Below are 27,073 nucleotides of genomic sequence, written 5' to 3'. Positions count from 1 at the left end.
AGAAAGAAAGAAAGAAAGAAAGAAAGAAAGAAAGAAAGAAAGAAAGAAAGAAAGAAATATTTTTTAAAAGAGCCTGTAAGTGATGGGGAGGCTACCTAAAGAGAATTTTACTAGACTGACTATAACACAAATAACACAGCAATAGATAATTTAAATTTGTAACTATTAGTGAATGAAATTAAAGTGTAATATACACCCTCCCCTGCCAAACTGGGAGACTTATGTGAACAGATGCAGCCACTCCCAGCTGCTTGGCCTGCTGCACAAAGCTCAACTCTGCTCTGAAGCTCAAGGCTTCCCCACAGGGCAGGCACATGCTCCAAAATCAGCACCTGGAGATCCCAGGGGCATACCCGGCCACGCTGTAAAGACACGTCTGCACGGAGGTGAGCGTCATTCCAGCCTCCACATACTAAGTCAAAAACTGCAAGAAAGGCTGATATCTTAGGGCTCTGCTTCATCATTCATACAAATGCAAGCCAGTGTCCTTGTTTTTCTTCAATGCCCACGTGTATGCTATGTTCAGATAGTGTACATAACCACATATACTTGAATAGCCATAGATGCGAATGGCTTCTGTTTATTAATTAGAAAGTCCTGAGGTAAGCTTACATTCTTACCAAAAGGTCAATTCTGAATTTCTTAACAAATCCTATATGGTGAGCTCAGTACAAACAGTTTTACTCAGGTTTTATAATTTTTTTCCCAGTAGAGATCTAGGTACTAAAATTCAGAGACAAACAAACAAAAGCATAACACACAAAAATATCAGATGCAGTATTTAACTTAGAAAACAGAAATCCCAGAGGAGGTTTAAACAGCCTCATTATTGTCTTATTTGTTGCTTTTTATTTACATATTTCAGTTGTCAGGCCAGCTTGCCAAACTTTGATTCAACAAAAGAGTAAACTGCTTAGAAAAAAAAGAGGCAGACTTAGTCAGTATGTTGTGCTGCATATAGCCAGTGTCTGCCCCGTAAAAATATATGCTTCTCAGTATGCAGATTGTGTAATCCCTGTAAGTAATAATTACTCCACTAAACAATGCAATCTGTCCCACTGGCAAGAAGAAGTGTGCAAAGCTACGGATTCCGATTCCCACGAGGAGATGGAATCAGCTTCCAGCCAGAGGCCGGTCAGGGATGAACACAGTCCAGGCAGGCTGCAGCCAGGGACCTCTAGTGTGCAGGCAAGGAGCGGCTGTTCACTCAAGACCTAACCGTGCAAGCAAATCCAGGAGGGTGCCTGGTGGCATGGGCAAAGGGACAGCTGCACCTCAGACAAAACACAAAATGCTCTGCAATGTCCTGGCCCAAAGTAACTGTTAATCAGCAAAAGAAGAAAGCAAAGCCAGACCTAATGAAACAGGCTCCCAATGTCCTCATGTCTGGGGCCCTTTCCCACTGAATTCAATGAATGAGGAAAACACAGAAAAAGTGTCCTCAAGTCTCTTTATCTTCATGTTCATTTACTGTATAGTTCCAACAGAGAAATTATATCCACACACCAACTGCCTAGACGCCTTGCTCTATACTCAGTCACTGTTGGACACAACAGTTAAATCAGACAGTGAGTAGCATTTCCATACGCCATGGTTTTCTTCAAAGTAACATCTGTCCCGAACTTGGTAAGTACCACACCCACACACTTTAGGTTTTTCTCTAATGTGGACACACACACACACATACACACACACATTTGCTTTATAAATCACTTCTCAGAGATTCTAAACATATCAACAGAATAAGCAGCCAATATAAAAGAAAAAAAATGACTGAAATAAATGTAGAAATCAACAATAAGTGAAAAACAAATGGTGAAAATACAGAGAAACACACAGTCTCTAGCTATCAGAAAATCCAAATTAAAATACATACCAACGTGCCTATTTGTACTTAAAATTTTGCACAGGTTTTTAAAATGTTACTTTTGAATGTTCTAGGTAGGGCATATCACCAAGAAATAATAGAGTATTAGCATGCACACTAAGAATCGTTTTTAAGGCACAGACAGCAGATGTGTCACACAGTGACTACACATACACGCCTTCCATCACAACCTTTATGTATCCTTAGATGTCACGTTACATAACTAAGTTTCAAATAGCTAGTAATTGTTACATTATAACAAAAAGTTTTACTATCTCCTTTTGCATAACCATCAGTTTAAAAAAAAAGGCACAATAAAGTCACTTTACGTTTTCCAAACAATCAAACAACATAAGTGAAACTGTACTCTGATCTGATGTGAATTTGTGGCTGGAGAAATCTGACATCATTAATACGTTATGTGGTTGTTTGAAGGAGAATGGCCTCCATAGCCTCACATATTTGAATGTTTGGCTCCTAGTTGGTGGACTGTTTGGAAGGATTAGGAGGTGTGGCCTTGTTGAAGGAGGTGTGACACTGGGTGTGGGCTCTGAGGTTTCAGAAGCCCATGCCAGGTCCAGTCTCACCATCTATCTGTCTCTTGTTAATGGATAAGATATAAGCTCTTAGCTACCACTGCAATGACACACCTGCCTGCCTGCCTGCTGCCATATTCCCTGCCATGATCATGGACTAATCCTCTGACACTGTAAGCAAGCCCCGAGCTAAATGCTTTCTTTTTATGGTTACCTTCCTCACGGTGACTCTTCACAGCAAGATAACAGTAACTAAGACTTGCTACTCCTATAATTCCCAGAAACTCTGATCTCGAAAAGGATACACACAGACATTTCTCCAAAGTGAAGTAACATTTCTGTTGTACCTTGGGAGGAGATGATGGGAGGGAGGGGCCGTAGTTCATGACATCACTACAACTACTATCATGAAGAGATAAGGCAGAAGCTTGCGTAGAGTAGACACTGTCGTTATCGGGAGATGATGGAGACTCAAATCTTGATTCAGCTCCTGACTCAGCATCAGCTGCATCTATCTGGGAATAAAGTAGGACCAGCTGGTTACCGCACCCTATCACACATCACTGTCACAACTTGAGCTAGAAGGCACAGTTGTGCCTTTGTCTTTTCTGTTTTCCGCATGGGCTTTCCTCCTCTTAACTGCTTGAAAGATGCACTGATACAGCAGCACAAGATTTCATCCCATCAACTTAAGAGCTAAAGGGAACAATTAACAAGGGGATTAATCAACTCTAAGTTTAAATAGTTATATAAGCAAGGAAAATACATAATATTTTATGATGTAAAGAATTAGGTTATCCAACCAAGGACAATGTATGGAGATGACCTAAAACCCAGGCTCAGATGTAGCCCATAGACTCAGTCTCCAAGTGGGGTCCCTAGGAAAGGAAGCAGGGGCTTTTTCTGGCATGAACTCAGTGGCTGGCTCTCTGATCACCTTCCTTTGGGGGTGGGGGTGCAGCCTTGCCAGGACACAGAGGAAGACAATGCAACCAGTCCTGATGAGACCTGATAGGCTAGGGTCAAATAGAAGGGGAGGAGGACCTCCCCTATCAGTGGACTAGGGAAGGGGTATAGAGGGAAAAGAGGAAGGGAGAGTAGTATTAAGAGGAGATGAAGGAGGGGGCCACAGCAGGGATACGAATTGAATAAACTGTAATAAATGATGATAATAATAATAATAATAATAATAATAAAGAAATGGGCTAACTGATTACATCTTAAAAAAATTAGGTTGTCTTTCTTCATATTCAACTAATAAACCATTATTCATAAAGGTAGCTTCGTGATTGTCTATTAGGCTAAGATGGAGAAACCAAAGAGAAACTTTATGTTTGAGCTAGAATCACACTAACATTGAAGTGGCCAGATTCTGGACTAGTTACCAGAGGCAGTAAGTAATAAGCATTTTAACACTAGCAACCTACATTTACTATGAAAAGTTGTTAAAATGCTGCAAAATATTTCAAAGTGATTGTCTTAAAATATAATTCACAAGCTGATAACATATTTCAAATATTTGTTCAAATTCACTAAAAAGTCACTATGTAGATATTATCTTCTACAAATATACATTGTATAAAAGGATCTGGGTGATAAATACTTTGTGTGTGCTATCTAGACAGATAGTATTAACTGAAACTTATGCCAGCTTAAAATAGATAAAGGTTTGTTTTAAAGTCGTACTGAAAAGAATACTCAAATAGAACTTTTTTCACTATTAATGATGCCTTTAAATCTTAAGAGATTCTAAAATTCAGTTACCTTAATTACTGTATAGATGAAATATAAGGTCCCAAGAAGTTGAGTGACCAGTTTTAAAAATAAAAACAAAACAAAACAAAACAAACAAAAAACAACAAAAACAGAGCTCTTTAGAAAGACTGAGGACTCTTGTAACTAATACAAGGAACTCAACTTCAATGAGTATGGAAGTAATTCTCAATTGTCATTCATGTAATGGGGTTCAAAAATGTCTCCTAAACCCTAGAGAAGATGAGTTGAATATGACTGCATATGGCTTTAATCCCAGAACTCAAAGGCAGAGGCAGGTGGAAGGATGACTGTGGGTTGCAGACAAGCCATGGCAACATAAAGACTGTCTCCCAAAACAAAAATGAATGAAAAAAATGAACGAATGATATCTCTGTGTCCTGAGATGTTTCAAAGTGAATTTCTATGGCAAGGTATGACTTAACATCATAGCACCTCACAAAGTCCACATCACTCTAGATTAGATTATAATGCCCCTGGAGGGGAAAAAGTCACCTCATATTTTAAGTAGGTGAAGGTATTAAACTTACAGTAAATACATCCAAACTTAATAAAAATAGCTACTCAAGAACTTATAATTTTAAAACACTATCAAAAAGAATTATTTCCCTTCCAAATTAGTATTGGCATAATATATTATGTCAAAGACCTACTTCATGTTCCAGTTTAAGGCAATTTTTGCACATTGAACTTCCACAAACACCAAATAAGCAATTCAATAAAACTGTAGCAGAATGAGTTTTAAAAGTAAAATTTATATGAATTTAAAAAGAAGCCTTGATTGGTTGTGGTCACTAACCATAGCCAAGTCGGCCCTGAAGAGGGCTTTGTCAGGCAGGCCTGGCTCCTTGCAGGAGGGTGGTGGGCAGAAAAAGGCATCCTCCTTAGCAGAAACATATCCTTCTTCTGGTGAAATCTGCAGGCATTGGTGTGGAGAATGGGTTTTCAGGAAAGAAAGAACAGCAAAGATGGCGGGAAAGGAGAAAGGGGCATAAGCCAAAGAAGAAAAAGGGATGATGAGCCGTCAAGTGATAACATATGAATTCAGTATAGAATGAAAACTACAAAGTTAAGCAAACACTGATCCTAATCATTTCATTTAAAAGGATTCAGAGGCCTTTTTCTTAGCATAACCACCAACAATTAGATGAGTATTCCTTTCTACTATTTTTTTTATTCTTCTTACAAATGATAATAAAATCAATGGATTTTATAATAACTTTATGGTCATATAACTGATAAATATTCTGGCTAAATAATGAAAGGCAAAACTTAAGTATTAAGACTTTAATACTTTGTCAAGTGTTACTATAAAGGATGCAATTTACTTGAGAAGGAATGTTACTGAGGACACGGTGCTCTCATCCAACTTCTCTATAGTGAGAGCACCTTTTCCTAGGTAGTCATTAGAATTCCTGTAAGAAACTTTGAAAACACTTACAACAATCGCTTGCTCCCTACAATTCAGGGGGGCACAACACGTGATCTTAAATCCAACACAGCTTACAGGAGGACCAAATAAAACTAAAGTGTTCAGAGGTGCCATCTGCTTGAATGCTCCTCCTGAACTCACCCTGTGAGTCCACTAAGACACTAACAACTCCACACTGGTATTTTACTTTCTAATAAAAAGAGAAAATACCAGTTGTCTTACCATATCACCTGGTGTCATTAACCCATATAGAACTTTTATACAAAAAAAAATATTTTATTTGCTCACAAATTTAAGATTATTATTTATTGAGCCCCACTTAAGTGACAGAAATACTCAGATGTTTCACTGCAAAGGGAGTATGAAACATCAAATATTGTTTTGGAACTATAAAAAAAAACTTTGACTCTAAGTGACTATTCTGTTCTCCCAGCCATTTCCCTTGCAGATATACAAGAAGTCTATAAAATCCACGTCCTTACAGGCAAAGGCTTGGCCACTCCTATCCGCACCATCCCTGAGGGCGCTCCCTTCAGGGCTTCCACTGCCTCTTCAAGGCTGCTGTTTTCCAGGTTAATGTCATTGACAAACATGAGTCTGTCTCCAGGAAGAAGTCGACCATCCTTTTCAGCAATGCCACCAGGTACCAGAGAACGAATGACTATCACGGTGCTTGCTGGGTCGATGGGGTCCTAACAGAGCAGGATGGGGAAGAGCAGTCAGCTTAATCAGACGCAGGAAATATATTTTACAAGTTGCCCCCTCTAAATGCTTCAAGTGCATTAAGGTTTTCATATGAGGTTCTAACAAATACTTAGAACAAATACTAGTATCTATTTCAATTTAGAAAGGTCAAAAGAGTTCAGCAGAAACAATGGAAGCCTCATTTACTACTGTTGTTAAATAGACCTCTAGATAAGGCTAGATAACTTCAAGATGGAATTTTGGCTATTTTAACTTTCGGACACTGCTAAGGTTTTAAGCTACAACTTGAAGCTAGAGGTCAAGGGCATTATTAGTAACAACAGCATTTGAAGAGTGGATAGATGCACTTTGAAGTAGGTCTTCTCCTTTAGATATGAATAAATACAAAAAGAAGATATGCAGCATTTGTGCTACAAGCACACCGTCTGGAGTCATCAGAAACAGCTTGCGTTCAGAACTTTCAAGAGTAATACCTGCGTTCCATCAGACAGCGTTTAGCATTTCCACATTTGCCCAGCAATAAATAGATAAATATATAGATATATAAATCTCTCTCTCTCTCTCTCTCTCTCTCTCCATGGAAGGGTGAGGCTGCACTGAGCCAATTTAAACCATGGATTTAGTAAAATGACAGGAATGCCATGGTATTTATGGTATATCCAAGTATACGTTCATCTTCATATTATATAAAAGAAACAAATAGCTAATACTTTATGGCTTGCCACTAAAATGAAAGCCACAAATTAAGAACATGGAAATAAAAGATTACCCAATGACAGAAAGAACCTACTGTATTATGATACTCCTAAAATGTATTCTGTGGTTTCCTCAGTTTCTCGAATTGAAACATAAAACACATTTCAATTAATATAATGCTAAAACAAACCTTTTGTAATAAAAAGAAATCACACTGATTACATTATTATCCTGAGCAATTAATTTGAACAAAAAATGTCATTACTAACTATAAATAATATTTTACAGTTGCTAGTAACAATTTACTTTTAAAATACGGTATCCTTTCAGTAATTTAAAAAGGGGGGGGATAGTTACCTGATAGTCTAAAATGCTGAAGCCAAGGCCTCTGTTTCCTTTCTCCAGCTCTATGCACTGAATGCCAGCCTCCCACATGGCCAGTGGTGTTTGGACCTCCTCCACATTCTGATCCACATCAGGCATGGCCAGCATGGTATCCTCTGTCTCGGAGGACCCGATGAACTCTCCTAGATCGATATGAGGCTGGATAACAGAGCAAGCGTCTCTTATTTCAGAGGGAAGAGCTTTGACACTTGTAACAACACTGCATGAAAAAGGTTGGGTTTCTAGGTCTGTACCAAACAAGGTATTCTCAAAAACTCAAGTCATAACAGGCATTAAAGATATAAGTAAGAATTGTTATAAGCGTATTCAGTGGTTATATAAATACAACACAATTTATGGATTCCTTCTTGTATAAGTCTGAACCAACTCTATACAAAGAATTTTTTTAAGTATGATGTTGTTACTAACTAAAAAGAACACATGATGAGTAAGATAAATTCAAGGAAAAGTGGCTATGTGTATCGTTTTATATTATATGCAAATAAGGCCTCCAGAGTGCACAGAATTATGTGGATTACACTTGATACAGGAACTTGGCTTCAAATGTTAGCTCCTCTCAAGAAAAACATATCAAAGTGAAAATACGTTAATCCAACCACATTTATCTGTATGAACATATTAAATTTAAGAAAAATGTCAGGATAAAATTATTTTATTGCTTTCAATAATCTATTACGCTGCCTAGAGCTATGAACGCAGTCTTCCCCCTGCAACCATCCCATCAATACCACAAACCATATGCGTGAATAGACATGGCTCAGCCTTGAAGTAGCACACAATTAGAATTATGTTTCTTGTTCTGCCCTATTATGATCACCCATGTAGATAGTAAACTATGCACTTTATCCTTTTAAGTTGCAAAATTATTCTACTGTATTGATTCCCTCATCATTATGTAAAGGAAATACATTCCTCATGAGTTCTGACTAGAGTCCTCTGCTAAATGTGTACAGCACATCTTCCAAAAACGTGATTAGCTCTGTTTTTGGACATTGTGAGTCAAACAGATAAGAATAAGCAGATAGCTTTGATCACCTCCCCCTGAGAGGGGTGCAGCCTTACCAGGCCACATAAAAAAACAATGCAGCCAGTCCTGATGAGAACTGATAAACTAGGATCAGAGGGAAGGGGAGGAGGACCTCCCCTATCAGTCGACTTGGGGAGGGGCATGGGAGATGATGAAGGGAGGGTAGGATTGGGAAGGGACTAAGGAGGGGGCCATAGCTCAGACACAAAGTGAATAAACTGTAATTAATAAAACAATAACAATTTTTAAAAAGGCAAAAAAAAAGAAAAAGCAGATAGGAAAATGAACATCACAGAAAATCATTTGATGAGTTATGAGTTAACTTTCTCATATTCTCAAACTAAAATGCACAAATAAATTAATACATACACACTAAAATATAACTTTATATATTTTAGCTATTCACTAAACGGTTAACTGCACACCAGACATGGCTGGATAGGTATATAAAAGTATGCTTTTCCATCCGTGTACCACACATACACTGTTTGCATCCTCCACCAACTGGGACAGAACCAACGGGAAGGCTGCAAATACATAGTGTGCAGTGTTACCCACGGCCAAGCACACCGTGTGCAGAGGAACATACTCTCAAGTGCCCAGTGTGGAGCAGGACTTACTGTCAAGTATAGAGTGTGCAGTGGAACCTACTGTAACTATCTTCACCTGCAGAGAGTCTCCATGAGATGGGCATTCTCCTTTCCTACATCTCACAGAAACTGACATTCAGAAAGGTAAGGTGACTTAATCAGAATAAGCATCTATTTTTATTCAACGCCAGGCTGTCTGACTAGAAATTATGTGAAAAAAATCAAGTATTAGAAAAATAAAAAATGGCTTAACATTCTAACACTACTAAGCCTTGCCATTATGTATTCAAATTAGTCTTGTTTCTGCAAATACGATACCTTTTCTGTTAGTTCAAGATCAGCTATATCCAGGCTATCCAATTCTGATGAGGTACTGGGTGGCCCAGATCGACGGCAGCACACCATTGTCACATCTATAGGCAATTCTTTTAAAATATTGACCACATCTTGATGATTTTCCCCAAGCAAATTTATACCATTCACCTGCAGAAAAATGCACATGGTCCACACAAAGTAAGTTTCATAATACAAAGGTCTTGCTTGTGTTATACTTCTTTTTCACAATTGTGTATTGGGAACATGGGTGCACCATTTTTCCAGGAACATAAATTTCACTATGGTAATCACTGTGGCTCTACCATGCCTGGAACTGAAGTTAGACTTGAGTATTACTAAATGGCTCTATATGAAAGTTTGGAATCTGGCTGTAACTGGGGCTTCTCAAGCACTCATGGCAAAACTTTGCCTCTCTCTAGCTTTGATCTGCATCTGTACAGTAGGAAGACAGAATAAAAATATGCCCAAAGGATGCAGGAGAAAAAAAAAAACTACAAAGAATTAGCATTTAATGAATTTACTAAGAAAAACTGGAAATGGGATATATAGTATGCTAATGTGTTTTTAAAACTGGAAATACTTTTTTCAATTTTTTTCTTATTTCTGCATTTAAAAAACATTGACAGATTGCAGAGAAACAAATACCAGTAGATAGATACTGAGTGACAAGAACTGAGCGAGTGGGGACAGAAAGGACACACTCACTGTTTGTCATTATTCTCTATGGAAGCATATGAAGGTGTTGCCTATCTGAGAACTGAATAAAAATTTAAAAAAAAAATGTCATAGAAAGTTGCACAGTCTCGGAAGCTAAAACAGCATAAAACACAACAAAACAAAAACCACTAAAAGGGAACATATGGAACTGGATCTGCAGCTCAGTGTGCACACATAGCTTTGGTACTCCTGTTTTGGGTTAACTTTATGACTTAGTTATTCACAGCAGCCGCTCCCATCTTGCATCAGCAGCAGAGAAAAGGCATCCAGAGCTCCTTACTTCCAGTAGTTCATCTCCACTGAAGAGCTTCCCACTGTGTCCCACGGGGCCTTCCGGTAGAACAGAGCGGATGAAGTGGTGGCCCACGGTCGCTTCCAGACTGATCCCCAGCCCACTGTTCTCACTAAACTTGTTCACGTGAGCCACCTGAAATGAGACAATCATCACATCTAACATTCTTCTCTTGTTTTTCTACTCATGTAAATATTGTAAGTTCATCCAAAAGAAAAGTCAAACTTCTCACAATAAGCTTCAAAAATCTTACTGTCAGCTGCCTATCACTGCCAGGGGGAAATCCTGATGTCTAATGGTTTCACAGACCAAGACTACAGGGAAATGCCCAGCCATGAGTATCCAGGAGCATTCTCAGAGCCTACTAAGGCTGATAGTTAATTGGAGGTAGGCAAAAATTATTGCAGACCTGAGCACAGCTGACTGCCTGGAAAACTGCATACCTGGGACTTGTATTTATGAATATTATGGGGTGCCATGTGTCATTCCTCATAAACAAATAAATCTAGCAAGCAAGACCTTTCATATCTTAATGGCAGCTGATGAAAGGCCAGTATCATAATGAAGTCACCTGACTCTGAGCTGTGACGTTGGGCAGCATTCCTCTCATCCCTGTAAACCCAATTTTGAGCTCAATTTCTCTAAGAAACAGCCAGGTCCCCACTGAAGCCACCAGCCATCTCAGCTATACTACGCCTCTATAATTATATGAATGCTTCCAAGCACATAACAGGCAAGGAGAAGGCAGAGCTACTACCCTTTACCTAAGCAAGAATTACAAATGAGGTGGTCTTGTCTTACAACTCACTTCTGCTCTTAAGAGAGTATGGGGAGTACCATCCAGACGAGGGGTAAACAGGGGGCATTAAAGGTTCCATCTTGATTCTGATATAGATGAAATGGCTTTTCAGGGACCCCCCCCCCATTCTATTCCAACCTAAACAGCAGGTATCTGCTGTGTATGCCAGCTACGTTACTCCCACCCACAAGGTCAGTGCTAAATTAACCACTCTTCACCTGGATCCCGTTGTATTCCTTCCCAAGTTAGAGTTACAATGCTCATGGCTATACTCACTCATTTTTTTATTTAACTGTTAAACACCTGGAGTTTTTAAAAATAGGTACTGCCATGCAAATGAACTGCAAGCAGGCTTAGCCATTAAGGTCAGTGCTACGTAAATGTTATCTGCTTTCTGTCACCTCTTCTAACCCAGAGTACAAGGGTATTCTAAATATGAAAAAATACACCTAATATAGTATTTTACTTAAGCTTTTGAATTCCCTGATATTTTAATGATATGTGTCAACTTTGTTACTTTTTATATTGAAAGCCATGATACACACTGCTAATAAAAATCAAACATTGCTGTAATTGATAGGAAAAGTAAAGCAGAATCAATATATTACAAAAGCTAAGTACATAAGAGTGATAAAGGAAGGGAGTGACAGTTAAGAGTATGGTGTACTCTTGTATGTCCAACTCTAGGGAAATGAAAGCAGGAGGATCTGGGACTTATGGTCCTCTTAGTCTATACAGAGAAACTGAGGCCAGCCTGGGCTACATGACATTTTGCCTTAAGTGGCTTTTTTTTTTTCAATAAGGAAAGAAGGACTGAAGGAAAGAATGTAGACAGGAAAGGAGCCGATTGTCAGAGGTCATGATAAGCTATAACTTATTCAATGTAAACTGATATTCTGTTCTGGTTCTTGGTATAAATCACATGCTTAAGAATCAGGAAAACCTCGTATATATGTAAGTAATATATATAAACATATATACATATGTATATAAACATATAAACATAAACATATAAACATATACATACATACATATAATTTATACCACTCCCAGAAAGAATAAAGTAAGATGACACATGAGTTCTTAAAAACTTGCAAACCATGTCTTTCAGGTCCTTGGCTATCATTACAGCTTTTGAAGAGCTCTAGACATTTAACCTCTCTCCAGGGCTCATTCCAGTGATTACCTTCATTTTCACCAAGAATTTCCTGCTCAGACATAGGTACAAGTCAGGAAACAGAAAGAAGAAGCTAACCTACCACTATTTCATAATTATTTCCCATAATCCGCTGCCACTTTGTTAGCAGAGCAGCCTCTTGCTGCACATCTTCAGCTTCTTCCAGCTCAGCTGACAACAAAGGATACCCTGAAATAGTTTAAGTAGTGAAATTAGTGCCAGCACATAACACTCACCTTCTACACCAGGAAAACAAAGCAAAACCTTTGTCTTGCACCTTGTAGACTCTTCAGCCAATACATAGTTTCCCTCATATTTTATTGAACTTTGATGGTCTAATTTAGACTAATGCTTGCATATGCAACAGTATCCTTTCTTAGTAGACAGCCTTTAAACTTTAACTAGTCTTTCTACTTAAGTCTCCATATATTATATAAAATTCATTAAAAGAACAAGGACCCTGGGTTACTCTCAGACCCACCAGCTAATCTACTATTACAATAAAAGTGAGGTCAGGAGAAAAGAGGGCTATGATATAACCTCCCACACAAAACAAATAAATGAATAACACACAACTCCATGAATGATGGGAAAATATAAATAAGAGTATGAAACAATGAAGAACTGAAAATGTATATTAAAATAAAACCTATAGTTAGAATCCCACTAATTTGCCAAAAAAGAAGAAAAACCATCAACACAGTGACATAAATATTCCAAATGCAGAAGGTGCCTCTGAAAGCTAGGACTGGTGAGGAGCACCTCTGTGTGTCTCTATTTCTATAAGACCTCTTCCACTGAGCTACAGCCCTAGCCCTACATAAATGTCACTTGGTGCTTACTCATAAAGGTTCCTCTCTCTTTAGAACCTCTGTACCCCACAGTCTTTAAATTAACCTAAGGAATATTCCAAAATTCAGATTCCTACTAGTAGCCTTCTCTCTCATCCAGGCTCATCATGCTTTATTTAATGATTCTGATTTTGAGAAGCTGGACAAAGTTGATACAAGTAGTTTGGTAATGTGCAAAGTCCTAGATTCAATCTCTAGCTTACAGAACAATGCAAACAAGACTGGAAACTATCCCTGTGAATAGCGTTTTCTCTTCAAATTTAAATTTAGTTATTGGGGGATAACAGTCAGCAGTGAGTCAGGCTCATAAGGAATCTTTACATCTAATTCTGGGAGCAGAGGTCATTTCTCCCAGCTCACCCTTAGTCATTCCTTTGTGCTCATACAGCTCAACAGGAATATATTGTGGAATTATAAATGGAATATGGGAAATCAGGTGATGTCTGAGATTCATATTTATCCAGCAAATCCAAGACCAGGACATTCTTATCTCCCAGACTACATTTCAAAAATTTAAAAATACAAGCAAAAAGCTGCAGAGCCCTGTCCTCCAACACTGGTGAACAGTCAAGTGGCCATGCTCCACTGAGTCACCTTCCTGAGGATGGGCAATGGCATCCCACCCTGTAATGATGGACAGGGTAGGTACACTGGAACCATTTCCAGGGTTCTTCTTCATTTAATTTTTGTAAATAATTCAAGGGCTCCTGGTTGTACATCTGGAGGTGATAACCCCAACTATACTTCCACACACATATGCAAATTTCTCATTAGCTGCCTTTTCCATAGCAAAATAGATGATTCTGAATTTAGAACAAAGCCCCTTGTGCCCATCTTAACTTCCTATTTCAAGATAAGTTCTTAGCAGTTTCATCCTTTCCCCCTATTCATGATATTCGCGTTAGCCTAAGTATTTTCTTTACTAATTAGTGAAAAAATGGCAGAATGTAATTAATATGTATGAACCCTACACATTTTTTCCACAGGATAATGTTACGTATACAAAACCTCTTTATACAATAAAAGAAAAGTACAACCAACAGCAGAAGAAATTTAATAATGAATCCACAAACACAGGAAAAAGGCTTCTGTGTACTTGCTGAAGAGCAAAATCCACACTACCAGAGAGAAATAGTTTTCCACTTGATCAGGGGCTTTAAACCACGAAATATCCAACAGTGGGACAGGGGAAAGAAGCAGGAAGCACATGGTATAAAAAGAGGGCATATTTGGTGTGAAATATGTTAAAACAATAGATCCTAAAAACCTACAGTGAGAAGAATTCTTAGACGGTCTTAGCAATTCCTCTACAGAACTGCTATCCAACCAAGTTCCCAACATTAAATATCAAAACAAGACAGTTTTACTCAGAAGTGGTAATGCATGCCTGAAATCCAGCACTCAGGGCTCAGCCTGGGCCATATAGCAACACTTCGCCTCAGAAAACAATCCTCACACCAGAAAACATATTTGTATTCCTAAATATCTAAAAGAGTCTGCATGTTTGTTTTTAAATACTTTCTATTTTACTATTAATGCTTCACAGTTGGGTAGGGACGTATGAAGTGTGTATACATGTATATATCTATGAAGGTAAAATTATCTGCATTACTAATAGATACCTCAAGAGTAACTCTAGTGCATATGTGCGTGCATGTCAGCAAGTGTGTGCATATGTCACAGAACAGACTGATTCAGCAAGAAAACTATCTCTCATGCTATAACTTAATTATTTTAATCTAAAAAACCACTTAATCCTATTGACAAATACAGATTTATTGATCTCACATTTCCTAAGAGGTTAGCAATGTCTATAATGGTTTTCTTAAGTCACAGTCTGTCATAAAGGCTTAATCTCTTTGCAAGCACCCTGTCTGAGACATAAGAAAACCAGAGCTTGGCTCTAAGTGTTACCTTCTTCTTCAATTGGCAGTATGCTGGCATTTCTTCTCAATGATAAAGATTCTTCATCTTTTTCATGATTTTCTTAAAGATAAAATATTTTAATAGATATATCTACAGGATAATAAAAGCAAGTGATTTTTTCTAAACCCATTTTATTTGTTTGAACCACTGATTAGAGGCAATTTTAAAGAGACAAACTCCACAGTAACCACATGCACTTAACGTCTTCCTGTAAGTGGGCTAGGAGTTTCCAGAAACCTGCCACCGATTACGTAGGAATGCATTACATAATACATGGCACAAAGCTCAACACTGTTAGAAATAAAACACCTTTCCATGCAAGAGTCACGCACTGCTGATTATTTCAGTGATCTACAGAGATATTCATGGAACATTCCCAGAAGCTTGTGGGACAGCTAGCTGAGCCATAAACAGTGGTAAAAAACAAATAAGGTAAAAGACAATGATGGACACCTGAGACCATCCTCTGACTGCCACATATGTCATGGCACACACACATACACACAACACACACATACACACACACACACACACACACACACACACACACACACACACACACACCATCTATGGCCCTGGCACATACTTTATAAGAGCATCAAACAGAACTGCACTCCCCCTGCCCCAAGAGAAAACCTTGATGACACCTAACTTAAGGTAGGGAAAGAAAGGAAGAGGAATCTATCTCCAACTGAGAAACAGTAATGGGGAGACTCAACAGCCCACTCTAAAGTAAATGCACAAGTCTGCGGTTCCAGCTAATACAAAACAGTTTTCTACATAAATTATTGTAGAGTTATAAGAAAATGCTAAAATAACACAAGGGTCTCTACCAGGTGGGAGGTCCACATCTTTTGAGGTGTCTTCTCTGGATGTGATCTCCGCTTCCTGTCTTGTTCCCTTCCTCATCAGTGTCAGGCGCACTGTCTGTCCTGTATGACGTAACACCTCTACTGCTTGTTGATTGGTGAAACCCTGAAGGTTAGTACCATCGACCTGTGATAATAAGACACATTTAAAAATCAAAAGCACTTTTGCATTACTAATTCACAAAATGTATTTATAATAAGGTACTGAGAAAAGGGCAGAGAATGGATATTTCTCTCACTGGGAAATAGCATAGCACACACTTAAGTGTCCAAGAGTAATGGTGGTTTGCTCAGAACTTTTCTAAATGTTACATTGTTTCAGTGTGTGCCTTTTTGTTGTTGTTGTTTTGTTTTTGTTTTTTTTAATTTTTATTTATTTTTTTAACTTTTATTAATTACACTTTATTCACTTTGTTTCCCCCCATAAGCCCCTCCCTTTTCCCCTCCCAATCCCACTCTTTCTCCCCCTTCTTCACGCATGACCCTCCCCAAGTACACTGATAGGGGACGTCCTCCTCTCCTTCCTTCTGATCTTAGTCTATCAGATCTCATGAGGAGTGGCTGCATTGTCATCTTCTGTGGCCTGGTAAGGCTGCTCCCCCCTCAGGGGGAGGTGATCAAAGAGCAGGCCAATCAGATTATGTCAGAGTCAGTCCTTCTTCCCATTACTATGTAACCCACATGGACACTAAACTGCCATGGGCTACATCTAAGCAGGGGTTCTAGGTTATCTCCATGCATGGTACTTGGTTGGAGTATGAGTCTCTGGGAAGACCCCTGTGTTCAAATTTTCTGGTTCTATTGCTCTCCTTGTGGAGTTCCTGTCCTCTCAAGATCTTACTATTTGCTGCTTCTTACATAAGATTCCATGCACTCTGCCCAAGAGTTGGCCATAAGTCTCAGCGTCTGCTCAGAAGACCCAGAAATAAACCCACAAAATTATGGACACCTGATCTTTAACAAAGATGCCAAAACCATACAATAGAAAAAAGATAGCATCTTCAAGAAATGGTGCTGGTCTAACTGGATGTCTACATGTAGAAAAAGGCAAATAGATCCATACTTATCACCCTGCACAAAACTAAAGTCCAAGTGGATCAAAGACTTCAACATAAAACCCAACACATTAAATTGGTTAGAAGAAAAAGTGGGGAAGACCCTAGAACTCATTGGTACAGGAGACAACTTCCTGAACAGAACACCAACAGCACAGGCTCTAAGAGCAACAATCAATAAATGGGACCTCATGAAATTGAAAAGCTTCTGTAAAGCAAAGGATACGATCATCAAAACAAAACGACTGCCTACATTGGGAAAGAATCTTTACCAACCCTTTTTCTGACAGAGGGCTAATATCCAGTATATATAAAGAACTAAAGAAGCTGAAAAGCAACAAACCAAGTAATCCAATTAAAAAATGGGGAACAGAGCTAAACAGATAATTCTCTGTAAAGGAATATTGAATGGCAGAGAAACACTTAAAGAAATGTTCAACTTCATTAGCACTTAGGGAATTTAATATCAAAATGACCCTGAAATTTCACCTTACATACATTAGAATGGCCAAGATCAAAAACTCAAGTGACAACACATGCTGGAGAGGTTGAAAGGGGAACCCTCCTCCACTGCTGGTGGGAATGTAAACTTGTGCAACCACTCTGGAAATCAATCTGGCGCTTTCTCAGACAACTAGGAATAGCACTTCCTCAAGACCCAGCCATACCACTCCTAGGCATATATCCAAAAGAGGCTCAAGTACACAATAAGGACATTTGCTCAACCATGTTTGTAGCAGCCTTATTTGTAATAGCCAGAAGCTGGAAACAGCCCAGATGCCCCTCAACTGAAGAATGGATGCAGAAATTGTGGTACATCTACACAATGGAGTATTACTCAGCAATGAAAAATAAGGAAATCATGAAATTTGCAGGTAAATGGTGGGACCTGGAAAGGATCATTCTGAGTGAGCTATCCCAGAAACAGAAGGACACACATGGTATATACTCACTCATACAGACATATAATATAGGATAAACCTACTAAAATCTGTACATATAAAGAAACTAATCAAGAGAGAGGACCCTGACTAAAATGCTCAATCCCCATCCCGAAAGGCAAAGAGGATGGACACCAGAAGAAGAAGAAAACAGGAAACAACCTAGGAACCTGCCACAGAGGGCCTCTGAAAGGCTCTACTCTGCAGACTATCAAAGCAGACACTCAGACTTATGGCCAACTGTTGGGCAGAGTGCATGGAATCTTATGTAAGAAGCAGCAAATAGTAAGATCTTGAGAGCAGCAAATAGTAAGATCTTGTGTTGTTCCCCACAAGGGGAACAACAGAACCAGAAAATTTGAACACAGAGGTCTTCCCAGAGACTCATACTCCAACCAAGTATCATGCATGAAGATAATGTAGAACCCCTGCACAGACGTAGCCCATGGCAGTTTAGTGTCCATGTGGGTTACATAGTAATGGGAAGAGGGACTGACTCTGACATAATCTGATTGGCCTGCTCTTTGATCACCTCCCCCTGAGGGGGGAGCAGCCTTACCAGGCCACAGAAGATGACAATGCAGCCATTCCTGATGGGATATGATAGACTGAGATCAGAAGGAAGGAGAGGAGGACGTCCCCTATCAGTGTACTTGGGGAGGGGAATGCGTGAAGAAGGGGGAGGGAAAGTGGGAGTGGGAGGGGAGAAGAGAGGGGCTTATGGGGGGATACAAAGTGAATAAAGTGTAATTAATAAAATAAAATTCAATTAAAAAATAAAAATAAAAAAAATAAAAAGAAGTTTCATTAAGAAAAACTTTATACAAAGGATTCTGTTCAAACATAGAAAAAAATGTATTTGCTTTTGTTTCCAAAACTTGGTAAATTGAACTTTAAAATGTATCTATTGCCCAAATATCACAAGATGATATCAGCAATGAAAACCCACTATAATGGACTAGATTTTAAACTATAATTCAGCTAAGATTCTTAATAGTCACTCCATAACCTGGAAATAAGGCACCAAATTTACCAGAACTCCAATGCATGACACTGTACTAGGACCCATGGAGGCTAGTATTAATAGAATGAAAAGGTAAATATAAAATCCAGTATTCGTGGGAATGTATAATTTATGACAAGACCACATGTAAATCCCAGCCAGCGAACACCAATCCAGAAACTTCACTTAACTACAGTCCTGACTGCAGGAGAGCTACATGGTGTCAGCGCTGACTCAGTGATATCACAGAGAAGAGCAGCAGAAGTAGGTACAAGAGAGGACAAAAGCAAACTGCCTCTGCTCATTAAAGGAGCACATCTACCATCTTGTTATCATGCAATACAGGCGCCACTGTTGGCAGGATAAATTACAGAGAAGAAATAGCAGTTCCACAGTAGAGAAAAACCTGCTTTCTTAGCATACTCCACATGGTTTGCCAAGCCGCCCTCCAACAACCTGCATTCACTCCCTAAAGACTGAGAATCCATTTCTATCACAGAATATGAAAGGCAGCACATAACATTTCTCATTATCAATCATAATTCTATGCTGCTTTTAAATATGTGTCACTCATAATCTGATTGGCCTGCTCGTTGATCACTTCCCCCTGAGGGGGGAGCAGCCTTATCAGGCCACAGTAGAGGACAATGCAGCCACTTTTGATGAGAACTGATAGACTAAGATCAGAAAGAAGAGGAGAACCTCCCCTACCAGTGGACTTGGGGAGTGGCATGCATGCAGAAAGGGGAGGGAGGGTGGGATCGGGAGGGGAGGAGGGAGGGGCGTATGGGGGGATACAAAATGAATAAAGTGTAATTAATAAAAAGTTACAAAAAAGAAACTAGTAAGGGGTTGTGAGAAAAAGAGAATTTTTCAAGGGAGAAAAAATAAATAAATAAATAAATAAATAAATAAATATGTGTCACTAAACAGCTGATAGGTATCCTGACTTTATCTGTTGACAAGATTAGCCAACATTTTAAGAGAAAAGAAGCCCTTTATCAAATGCTTGTTACACAGAGTGCCACTGTGGAAGAGGGCCTGGGGGGTCACTTGCACTTTGCTACCCCTGTATTGCACAAAGCAAAACACTCGGGGTCCACAGAATACAATCTGTGAAAGAAGAGCAAAACAGGTTAAAACTACAAAATAGATGCTTCCTCAAAATGGTAAATAATTTCTTAATCTTCTTAGCACCTCAATAAATACAAATTAAAAATAGACCATAGCTCCAATATATCCTGTCAAAATAAAACCAGAAGAAATAAAGACTACAGTTATAAAAATGCAGCTAGGAATGAAGGAAATATTAAAAATTTATGGGAAAGCCACAAGAGGGTGATACTTTGCAAGGAATGAATACACGGTCAAGAGCTCTGCACAATGCTCCCATGGGTTAAGGCACTTCTAAATTTGCAAAGAATGTTGCTATAAAGTAAAATTAGAATATGGGTGATGGTGAAGACAATCTTATTAAAACCAAGAGCAAACTCAGGGAAAGTACACCTCCCCTGTGTGACTACATTTCTTTTATCATTTAGCTAAGAGGAAGTTATCTTTGAGGGTCACTTGCATAAGAATAAAGACAAGGAAAACCTGAAGGGAAGCTACTGTGACACTTTAAATTTGGTAATAAATCTACTTCCTCAGTAAATAGCTCCCTAATTAAAATATACCAACACAGCAAGTCCTGTACCAGCTACTTAGAAGGTCTCATGTTGTTCTCTTAAGGGTAATTCAAGGGACATTATATTCTGTCCAAAGGTAATGCTTGCCAAAAGATACCAATGGATATGCCAAAAAGGACTGAGAAAAACCCATGAGCCTCAATTCTACACAAAGAACTATAGGTTACTGAGAAAAGCTGGAATAGGAGAGATGGCCTTCTCCAGGGAAAGCACATAATAGGCTGTCCAGTACCAAATGGCCATCCCTGAGAACATACATACAGGTAGCACTGTACAAGCTAAACAGATTATATTGAGGAATGTGTGTGTGTGTGTGTGTGTGTGTATGCTTACAATAATAATTAGTTTTAAAAAGGTATTAATTTAAAGGAGAGAAGGGAGGGGTATATGGAAGGGTTTGAAGGAAGAAGGATGAGGAAGGGAGAAATGAAATAATTAAATTACAATCTGAAAAAAAAATTTGAAGTTTCCTAAACAATTAAACACAGAGCAATCTATTGCTAAGATCTAGTAACTCCCCTCACTATAAACAAAATAAAAGTGAAACTACATCCTCACATAAATGGCAGACTGTCAGAACATGGTCCAAGAATAAAGTCCTGCAAGGAGAATTCTGAATGATTTGAGAACACTGTAAGAAAACCAGGGACAAAAGTCATGTGACCTCAGTTTCTCCAAAACATGTAATTGTCCATACAATGTGTTTTCAAGCTCTGCCCAGGCATAGCCAATAGGAGTAAGTTTACTTCAGATATTCATTATTGCTTGCTTCTGGTATTCTATTAAATGTTTAAACTATCCTTTATATGCATCTGAGAGACCAAAAGATTAAAAATCAGCAGCTATTATTAACATTTAAGGCCTGAACTAGCTGGGTGGAAAGATCCAGGAATGCCCTGATGGGAAGAACTTGGCTTACTGCATTCTCTCCCCATCCACTAGAAAAACAGTTGCTAGGGAACTGGCCCATCCCCCTAGGGAGGGACACCAGATCATTAATGGTCTGGGGACCTTCCTACAGCCAATCAATTCAAAATGCAATGTGTTTGGACCAATAGATGCTTGCCAAGCAGGAATCGCCCCTGCTTTGGGCATGCTGGGAGGGACCGGAATCTTTAAATCACCCAACTAACCTGAGCAAGAGGCTCTAGGCTCTCACCACTTCTGTGGTGGGGCATGTGAGCCCAAGCTGCAGCTTGTAATGATTTGTAATAAAAAGATCCTCATGTGTTTTACAATGGACTCAACGCCAGGTGGTGGTCTTTTGGGGTATCACAATTCCATCAGAACACATCTTTGGAAAAACATGTCTTTGTCACATGTGACTTATCCTTGTGATGGTATACAGCTTGAACTCATGACAAACTTACCTAAATGATCTCAACTCAGAGAGTAGAAACTGTCTGATGCTCTGAATAAAGTTGAATATTGCATGAGACTTTAGTCAGCCTCATCATTGGCTCCAATCTCCCAGGTCCACCTTTAGAGTAGTAAACACTCCCCAATTTGTTTTTAGTCATGGTGTTTTGTCTACAGCAATTTTAACCCTAACTAGGACAATTATACATGGATTCACACTGTTCATTCATTCTCTCCATTACTCCCTATATAAAAAGGGTTCAGTGGCTCATTTCTTCTCATGGTAAGACAGAGACACCCCAAGGAAGTCTTCCCAGCTGAGACCCAAATTGTGGGAAGCTCAACATGATCTTTCAATTGGACTTCAAGAGGTGAAAAGATAGAGTTAAGAATTAATTTTCACTATGTTAATCCTAGTAATCCATGAGCACAGAAGATCTTTCCATCTTCTGATATCTTCTTCAATTTCTTTCTTCAGAGACTTAAAAGTTTTTTTTCAAACAGGTCTTTCACTTGCTTGGTTAGAGTCACCCCAAGGTACTTTATGTTATTAGTGGCTATTGTGAAGGGTGTTGTTTCCCTGATTTCTTTCTCGGCCCTTTTGTCTTTGGCATATAGGAGGGCTTCTGATTTTTTTGAGCTGATTTTGTATCCAGCCAGTTTGCTGAAGGTGTTTATCAGCTGAAGGAATTCTCTGGTTGAATTTTTGAAGTTTTTCATGTATACTATAATATCTTCTGCGAATAGTGAAACTTTGATCTCTTCCTTTTTGATTTGTATCCCCTTTAAAAGATCATTCTGAGTGAGGTATCCAAGAAGGAGAAAGACAGACATGATATATACTCACTTATATAGACCTATAAGATATGATAAACATAATGAAATCTATACACCTAAAGAAGATAAACAAGAAAGAGGACCCGGGGTAAGATAATCAATCCTCACTTAGAAATACAAATGGGATGCACATTGGACATAGGAGAAAACAAGTAACAGGACAGGAGCCTACCACAGAGGGCCTCTGAAAGACTCCACCTAGCAGTGTATCAAAGCAGATACTAAGACTCATAACCAAACCTTCGGCAGAGTGCAGGGAATCATATGAAAGAAGGGGGAGTTAGTATGATGTGAAGAGGATAGGAGCTCCACAAGGACCAAATATATATGGGCACAGGGGTCTTTTCTGAGACTGTTTCTCGAACCAAGGACCATGTATGGATATAACCTAGAACCCCTGCTCAGATGTAGCCCATGGTAGCTCAGTAACCAAGGGGGTTTCCCTAGTAAGGGGAACAGGAACTATTTCTGACATGAACTCAATGGAAGGCTCTCTGACTTCCCCACCTACCAAGGGAGGAGCAGCCCTGCTACGCCACAGAGGAGGACTTTGCAGTCAGTCCTGAAGATATCTGATAAAACAGGATCAGATGGAAGGGGAGGAGGTTGTCCCCAATCAGTGGACTTGGAAACGGAAAGGGAGGAGATGAGGGAGGGAGGGTGGAATTGGGAAGGAAAGAGAGAGCAGGATACAGCTGGGATACAGAGTTAATAAAATGTAACTAATAGTAAAAATTTTAAAAATTAAAAAAAAAAAGAATTCCTAGTGTTGATGGCAGGAACACTCTACTCTGGGAGACATACTGTAGACCTTCCACGGTCAGAAGTAATAGTCTTCAAACTCTTTTTTTCTAAAATGTGATTTTAAAAAAATATTAACAAAAGATGCTACAAATTTAGCATATTCTTAGTGTTAAATATTTCACACTGGTTTGTAACAGAGCTCTGGGGTTTTCTTCATGTAGATGAATCAGTGTCTTGTGAGTGCCAGCTTCCCACCATCTGAATCTGCAGCACCAGAGCTACCATTTCCCCCCTGCATTTCTCTGACAAGCTTGGGTCATCAGTGGGATCACACACTTGTCTCTTTACCACTGCCTTATTTCAGTTGGCACACTGTCCTCAAGACTGGTCAGTGTTACAGTCTGTGACAGAATATCCTTCTTTAGCAGGCCAAAAAGCAAGGCACTGCATCTTTATACTACTTTTTTTTTTTAATCCAGTTGTCTATCAACAGTATCTGGGCTGCCCCCTGGTTTTTGCTATGTGAAAAACGCTGTTGTGACTAAGGACTCTTGAAATTTAAACATGAATTGTTCTTATTATTGAGATTTCAAGAGAATAAAACCTTAATTAATGATAAACTAGTAAGTCAGCATTCTTTACCAATGTCATCAAAATGATATTAAAATAAACACTTGCAAAGAGGTAGATCCTATAACATAACTTTAGATATAGGAGGTCAACAAACAGGTTTCCTACCTATAGATCATCTCATAGTCTTCAGTTTACGATGTACACTGGAAATCCCCAAGAGATCATTTAGTCTCGAGATTTACTAGTGCACGTAAATAAAATTAGTTTCTAGATCAGAGAGCAGCTTTAAAAACAGCAGACTTTTTTTCTTAACTACCTGAAATGTCAACGTTCTTAAAAACAATAATGCTGGGGCTGGAGAGATTGCTCCATGGTTAAGAGCACTGTCTGCCTTTCCAAAGGACCCAGGTTCAATTCCCAGCACCCACATGGGAGCTTACAACTGTCTGTAAGTAATTCCAGTTCCAAGGGATCTGACACTTTCATACTAATGTACATAAAAATAAAAAAATTAAATAAATTATTTTTAAAAAAAACACTGATGCTACTACAATAGCATAATGACCACATTAAAGATTTCTGGATTCACTCATTCACACCTATGCCATTGCAGAACTAAAAGGAGCTCATCTACTTTGCAGTGCCATTCTGCAAAGTTTTAAAAAATTACAACATAGGATAAACCCGCTAAAATCGGTACATCTAAATAAACTAAGCAAAAGAGAGGACCCTAACTAAAACGCTCACTCCCCATCCTGAAAGGCAAAGAGGATGGACATCAGAAGAAGAAAACAGGAAACAACCTAGGAACCTGCTACAGAGGGCCTCTGAAAGCCAGAAGAAGAAAACAGGAAACAACCTAGGAACCTGCCACAGAGGGCATCTGAAAGCCTCTGCCCTGCAGACTATCAAAACAAATGCTGAGCCTGATGGCCAACTGGCAGGCAGAGTGAATGGAATTTTATGTAAGAAGTGGGAAATAGCAAGAGCTGGAGAGGACAGGAACTCCACAAGGAGAGCAACAGAACAAGAAAATTTGAACACAGGGAACTTCCCAAAGACTCATACTCCAACCAAGGACTATTCATGGAGATAACCTAGAACCCCTGCACAGATGTAGCCCATGGCAGTTTAGTGTCCAAGTAGCTTACATAGTAATGGGAAGAGGGACTGCCTCTGACATAATCTGATTGGCCTGCTCTTTGATCACCTCCCCCTGAGGGGGAAGCAGCCTTACCAGGCCACAGAAGAAGACAATGCAGCCATTCTTGATGTGATCTGATAGACTAAGATTAGAAGGAAGGAGAGGAGGATCTCCCCTATCAGTGGACATGGGGAGGAGCGGGGAGGAGCATGCATGAAGAAAGGGGAGGTAGGGTGAGATCGGGAGGGGAGGAGGGAAGGGAGGGGAGGAGGGAGGGGCTTATGGGGGTATACAAAATTAATAAAGTGTAATTAATAATGATAAAAAAAAAAGAAAAAAAATGCACAAATCTGAAATTTAAATCCAGCTTCAGCAAACATCTGGTCTTCCCTCAGAATATCCATAAGAAAATATACCATAATGTTAGTGTAAGAGATTCATTATGATCATAATTCAAATACATCAGAAATTATAAAGAAAAAAATTCATTTTAGACTTAAGAAAAATAAAGCTTCTATCCAATGTCCCATTTAATCTGAAAATAATAAAACAGGCACTTATAATGATAGGCTCAAGCCACTAAGGTTAGATTAAATTAGTGGCTCTGGAGTTGGGGAGATGGCTCATGAGGTGAAGTTCTTTCTGTGCAAGGGTAAAGTCCTACGTTGGGATCACAGTACCCACTTAAAAGACTGAATATGGTGGTAAATGTCTATTACCCCAGTGCTAGGGGAGGGAGACACAAATATCCCAGGGGCTCAGCCTAGAAAACTGAAATAATAAGACCTCAACAATAAGACCGAGAGCAATAGAATAAAACACTCAGTGTCAGCCTCTGGCCTCCAAATGTGCGAACACAAGCAGATAAGCACACAAGCATATATATGCATATACATATATACCACAAATACAAAAAAATTAATGTCAATAAATGTAGTTCTTGACTAGGTAAAATCAGAATGTGTGGTACACAGCTCAGTGGGTAAATTGAGTCACAAGCATGAGGACCTGAGTTCAGATCCCCAGTACCCACATAAACCCCTGGCATGACAGGGTAGTCTTTAATGTCAACAAGGAAAAGACATCAGGTAGATCCCAAGAAACTCATTTCCCTGCTAGTCTACCTAACTGATGAGCTTCAGGTTCAGTGAGAAACACTGTCTCTCTCTCTCTCTCTCTCTCTCTCTCTCTCTCTCACACACACACACAGACACCTATAGAAGAGGACACCCAACATTGGCCCCCAGCCTCTGGCACATATGGACAAGTGAGCACATGTGCACACACATATAAACACACACACATAAACACATGCACACCTTACACAGATAAACAAGAATTATACATAGATAAATAAGAAAAATACACAGATAAGAGAATTATAATAGATAATTATTTATTTTAAGATTTTATGTCTATTTACATGTATGTGTTTAGGTGCGGTTCTAGGAACAAACAAAGGTTCTCTGGAAAAGCGATCTTTCCACTGAGTCATCTTCCCAATACCAAAGAACATAATTCTTAATCATGAAAACTGTAAAACCTATTATTAAACATGTAACTTACTGCTATAATTTGGTCTCCAATTTGGATTCTTCCATCATGTTCCACAGCACTGCTTTTTGTAATGCTTTTCACAAAGATTCCTGAAGGTTCTAAGATTAGAAATAAGTAATTTTTAACTATTTATAAAGCACACACAAAGAATAGCTATCTTCTACCTTCCAAATA

The 27,073-nt window shown here is 39.0% G+C and overlaps 1 protein-coding gene across 4 annotated transcripts in view; it reads right to left on the bottom strand.

The window, feature by feature from the left end:
• Positions 1–27,073, bottom strand: part of Mpdz (multiple PDZ domain crumbs cell polarity complex component) — a 169,500-nt gene that overhangs the window by 75,475 nt on the left and 66,952 nt on the right. For all 4 annotated transcript variants that reach the window (XM_055629876.1, XM_055629885.1, XM_055629895.1 and 1 more), the window contains exons 10-19: positions 26,909–26,997; positions 15,963–16,125; positions 15,118–15,189; positions 12,435–12,541; positions 10,365–10,511; positions 9,350–9,514; positions 7,367–7,552; positions 6,091–6,300; positions 4,976–5,092; positions 2,751–2,918 (exon numbers count right to left, since the gene is read on the bottom strand). In XM_055629876.1, coding sequence (XP_055485851.1) covers positions 2,751–2,918; positions 4,976–5,092; positions 6,091–6,300; positions 7,367–7,552; positions 9,350–9,514; positions 10,365–10,511; positions 12,435–12,541; positions 15,118–15,189; positions 15,963–16,125; positions 26,909–26,997 — 1,424 coding nt within the window. The remainder of the gene's footprint in view (positions 1–2,750; positions 2,919–4,975; positions 5,093–6,090; positions 6,301–7,366; positions 7,553–9,349; positions 9,515–10,364; positions 10,512–12,434; positions 12,542–15,117; positions 15,190–15,962; positions 16,126–26,908; positions 26,998–27,073) is intronic.

Source organism: Psammomys obesus, unplaced genomic scaffold (genome assembly GCF_907164565.1).
Source record: "Psammomys obesus unplaced genomic scaffold, mPsaObe1.curated_primary_1811, whole genome shotgun sequence".
NCBI lineage: Eukaryota > Metazoa > Chordata > Mammalia > Rodentia > Muridae > Psammomys > Psammomys obesus.
Note: the sequence above shows the minus strand (reverse complement) of the source record. Positions and strands in the feature narration are given on the sequence as shown.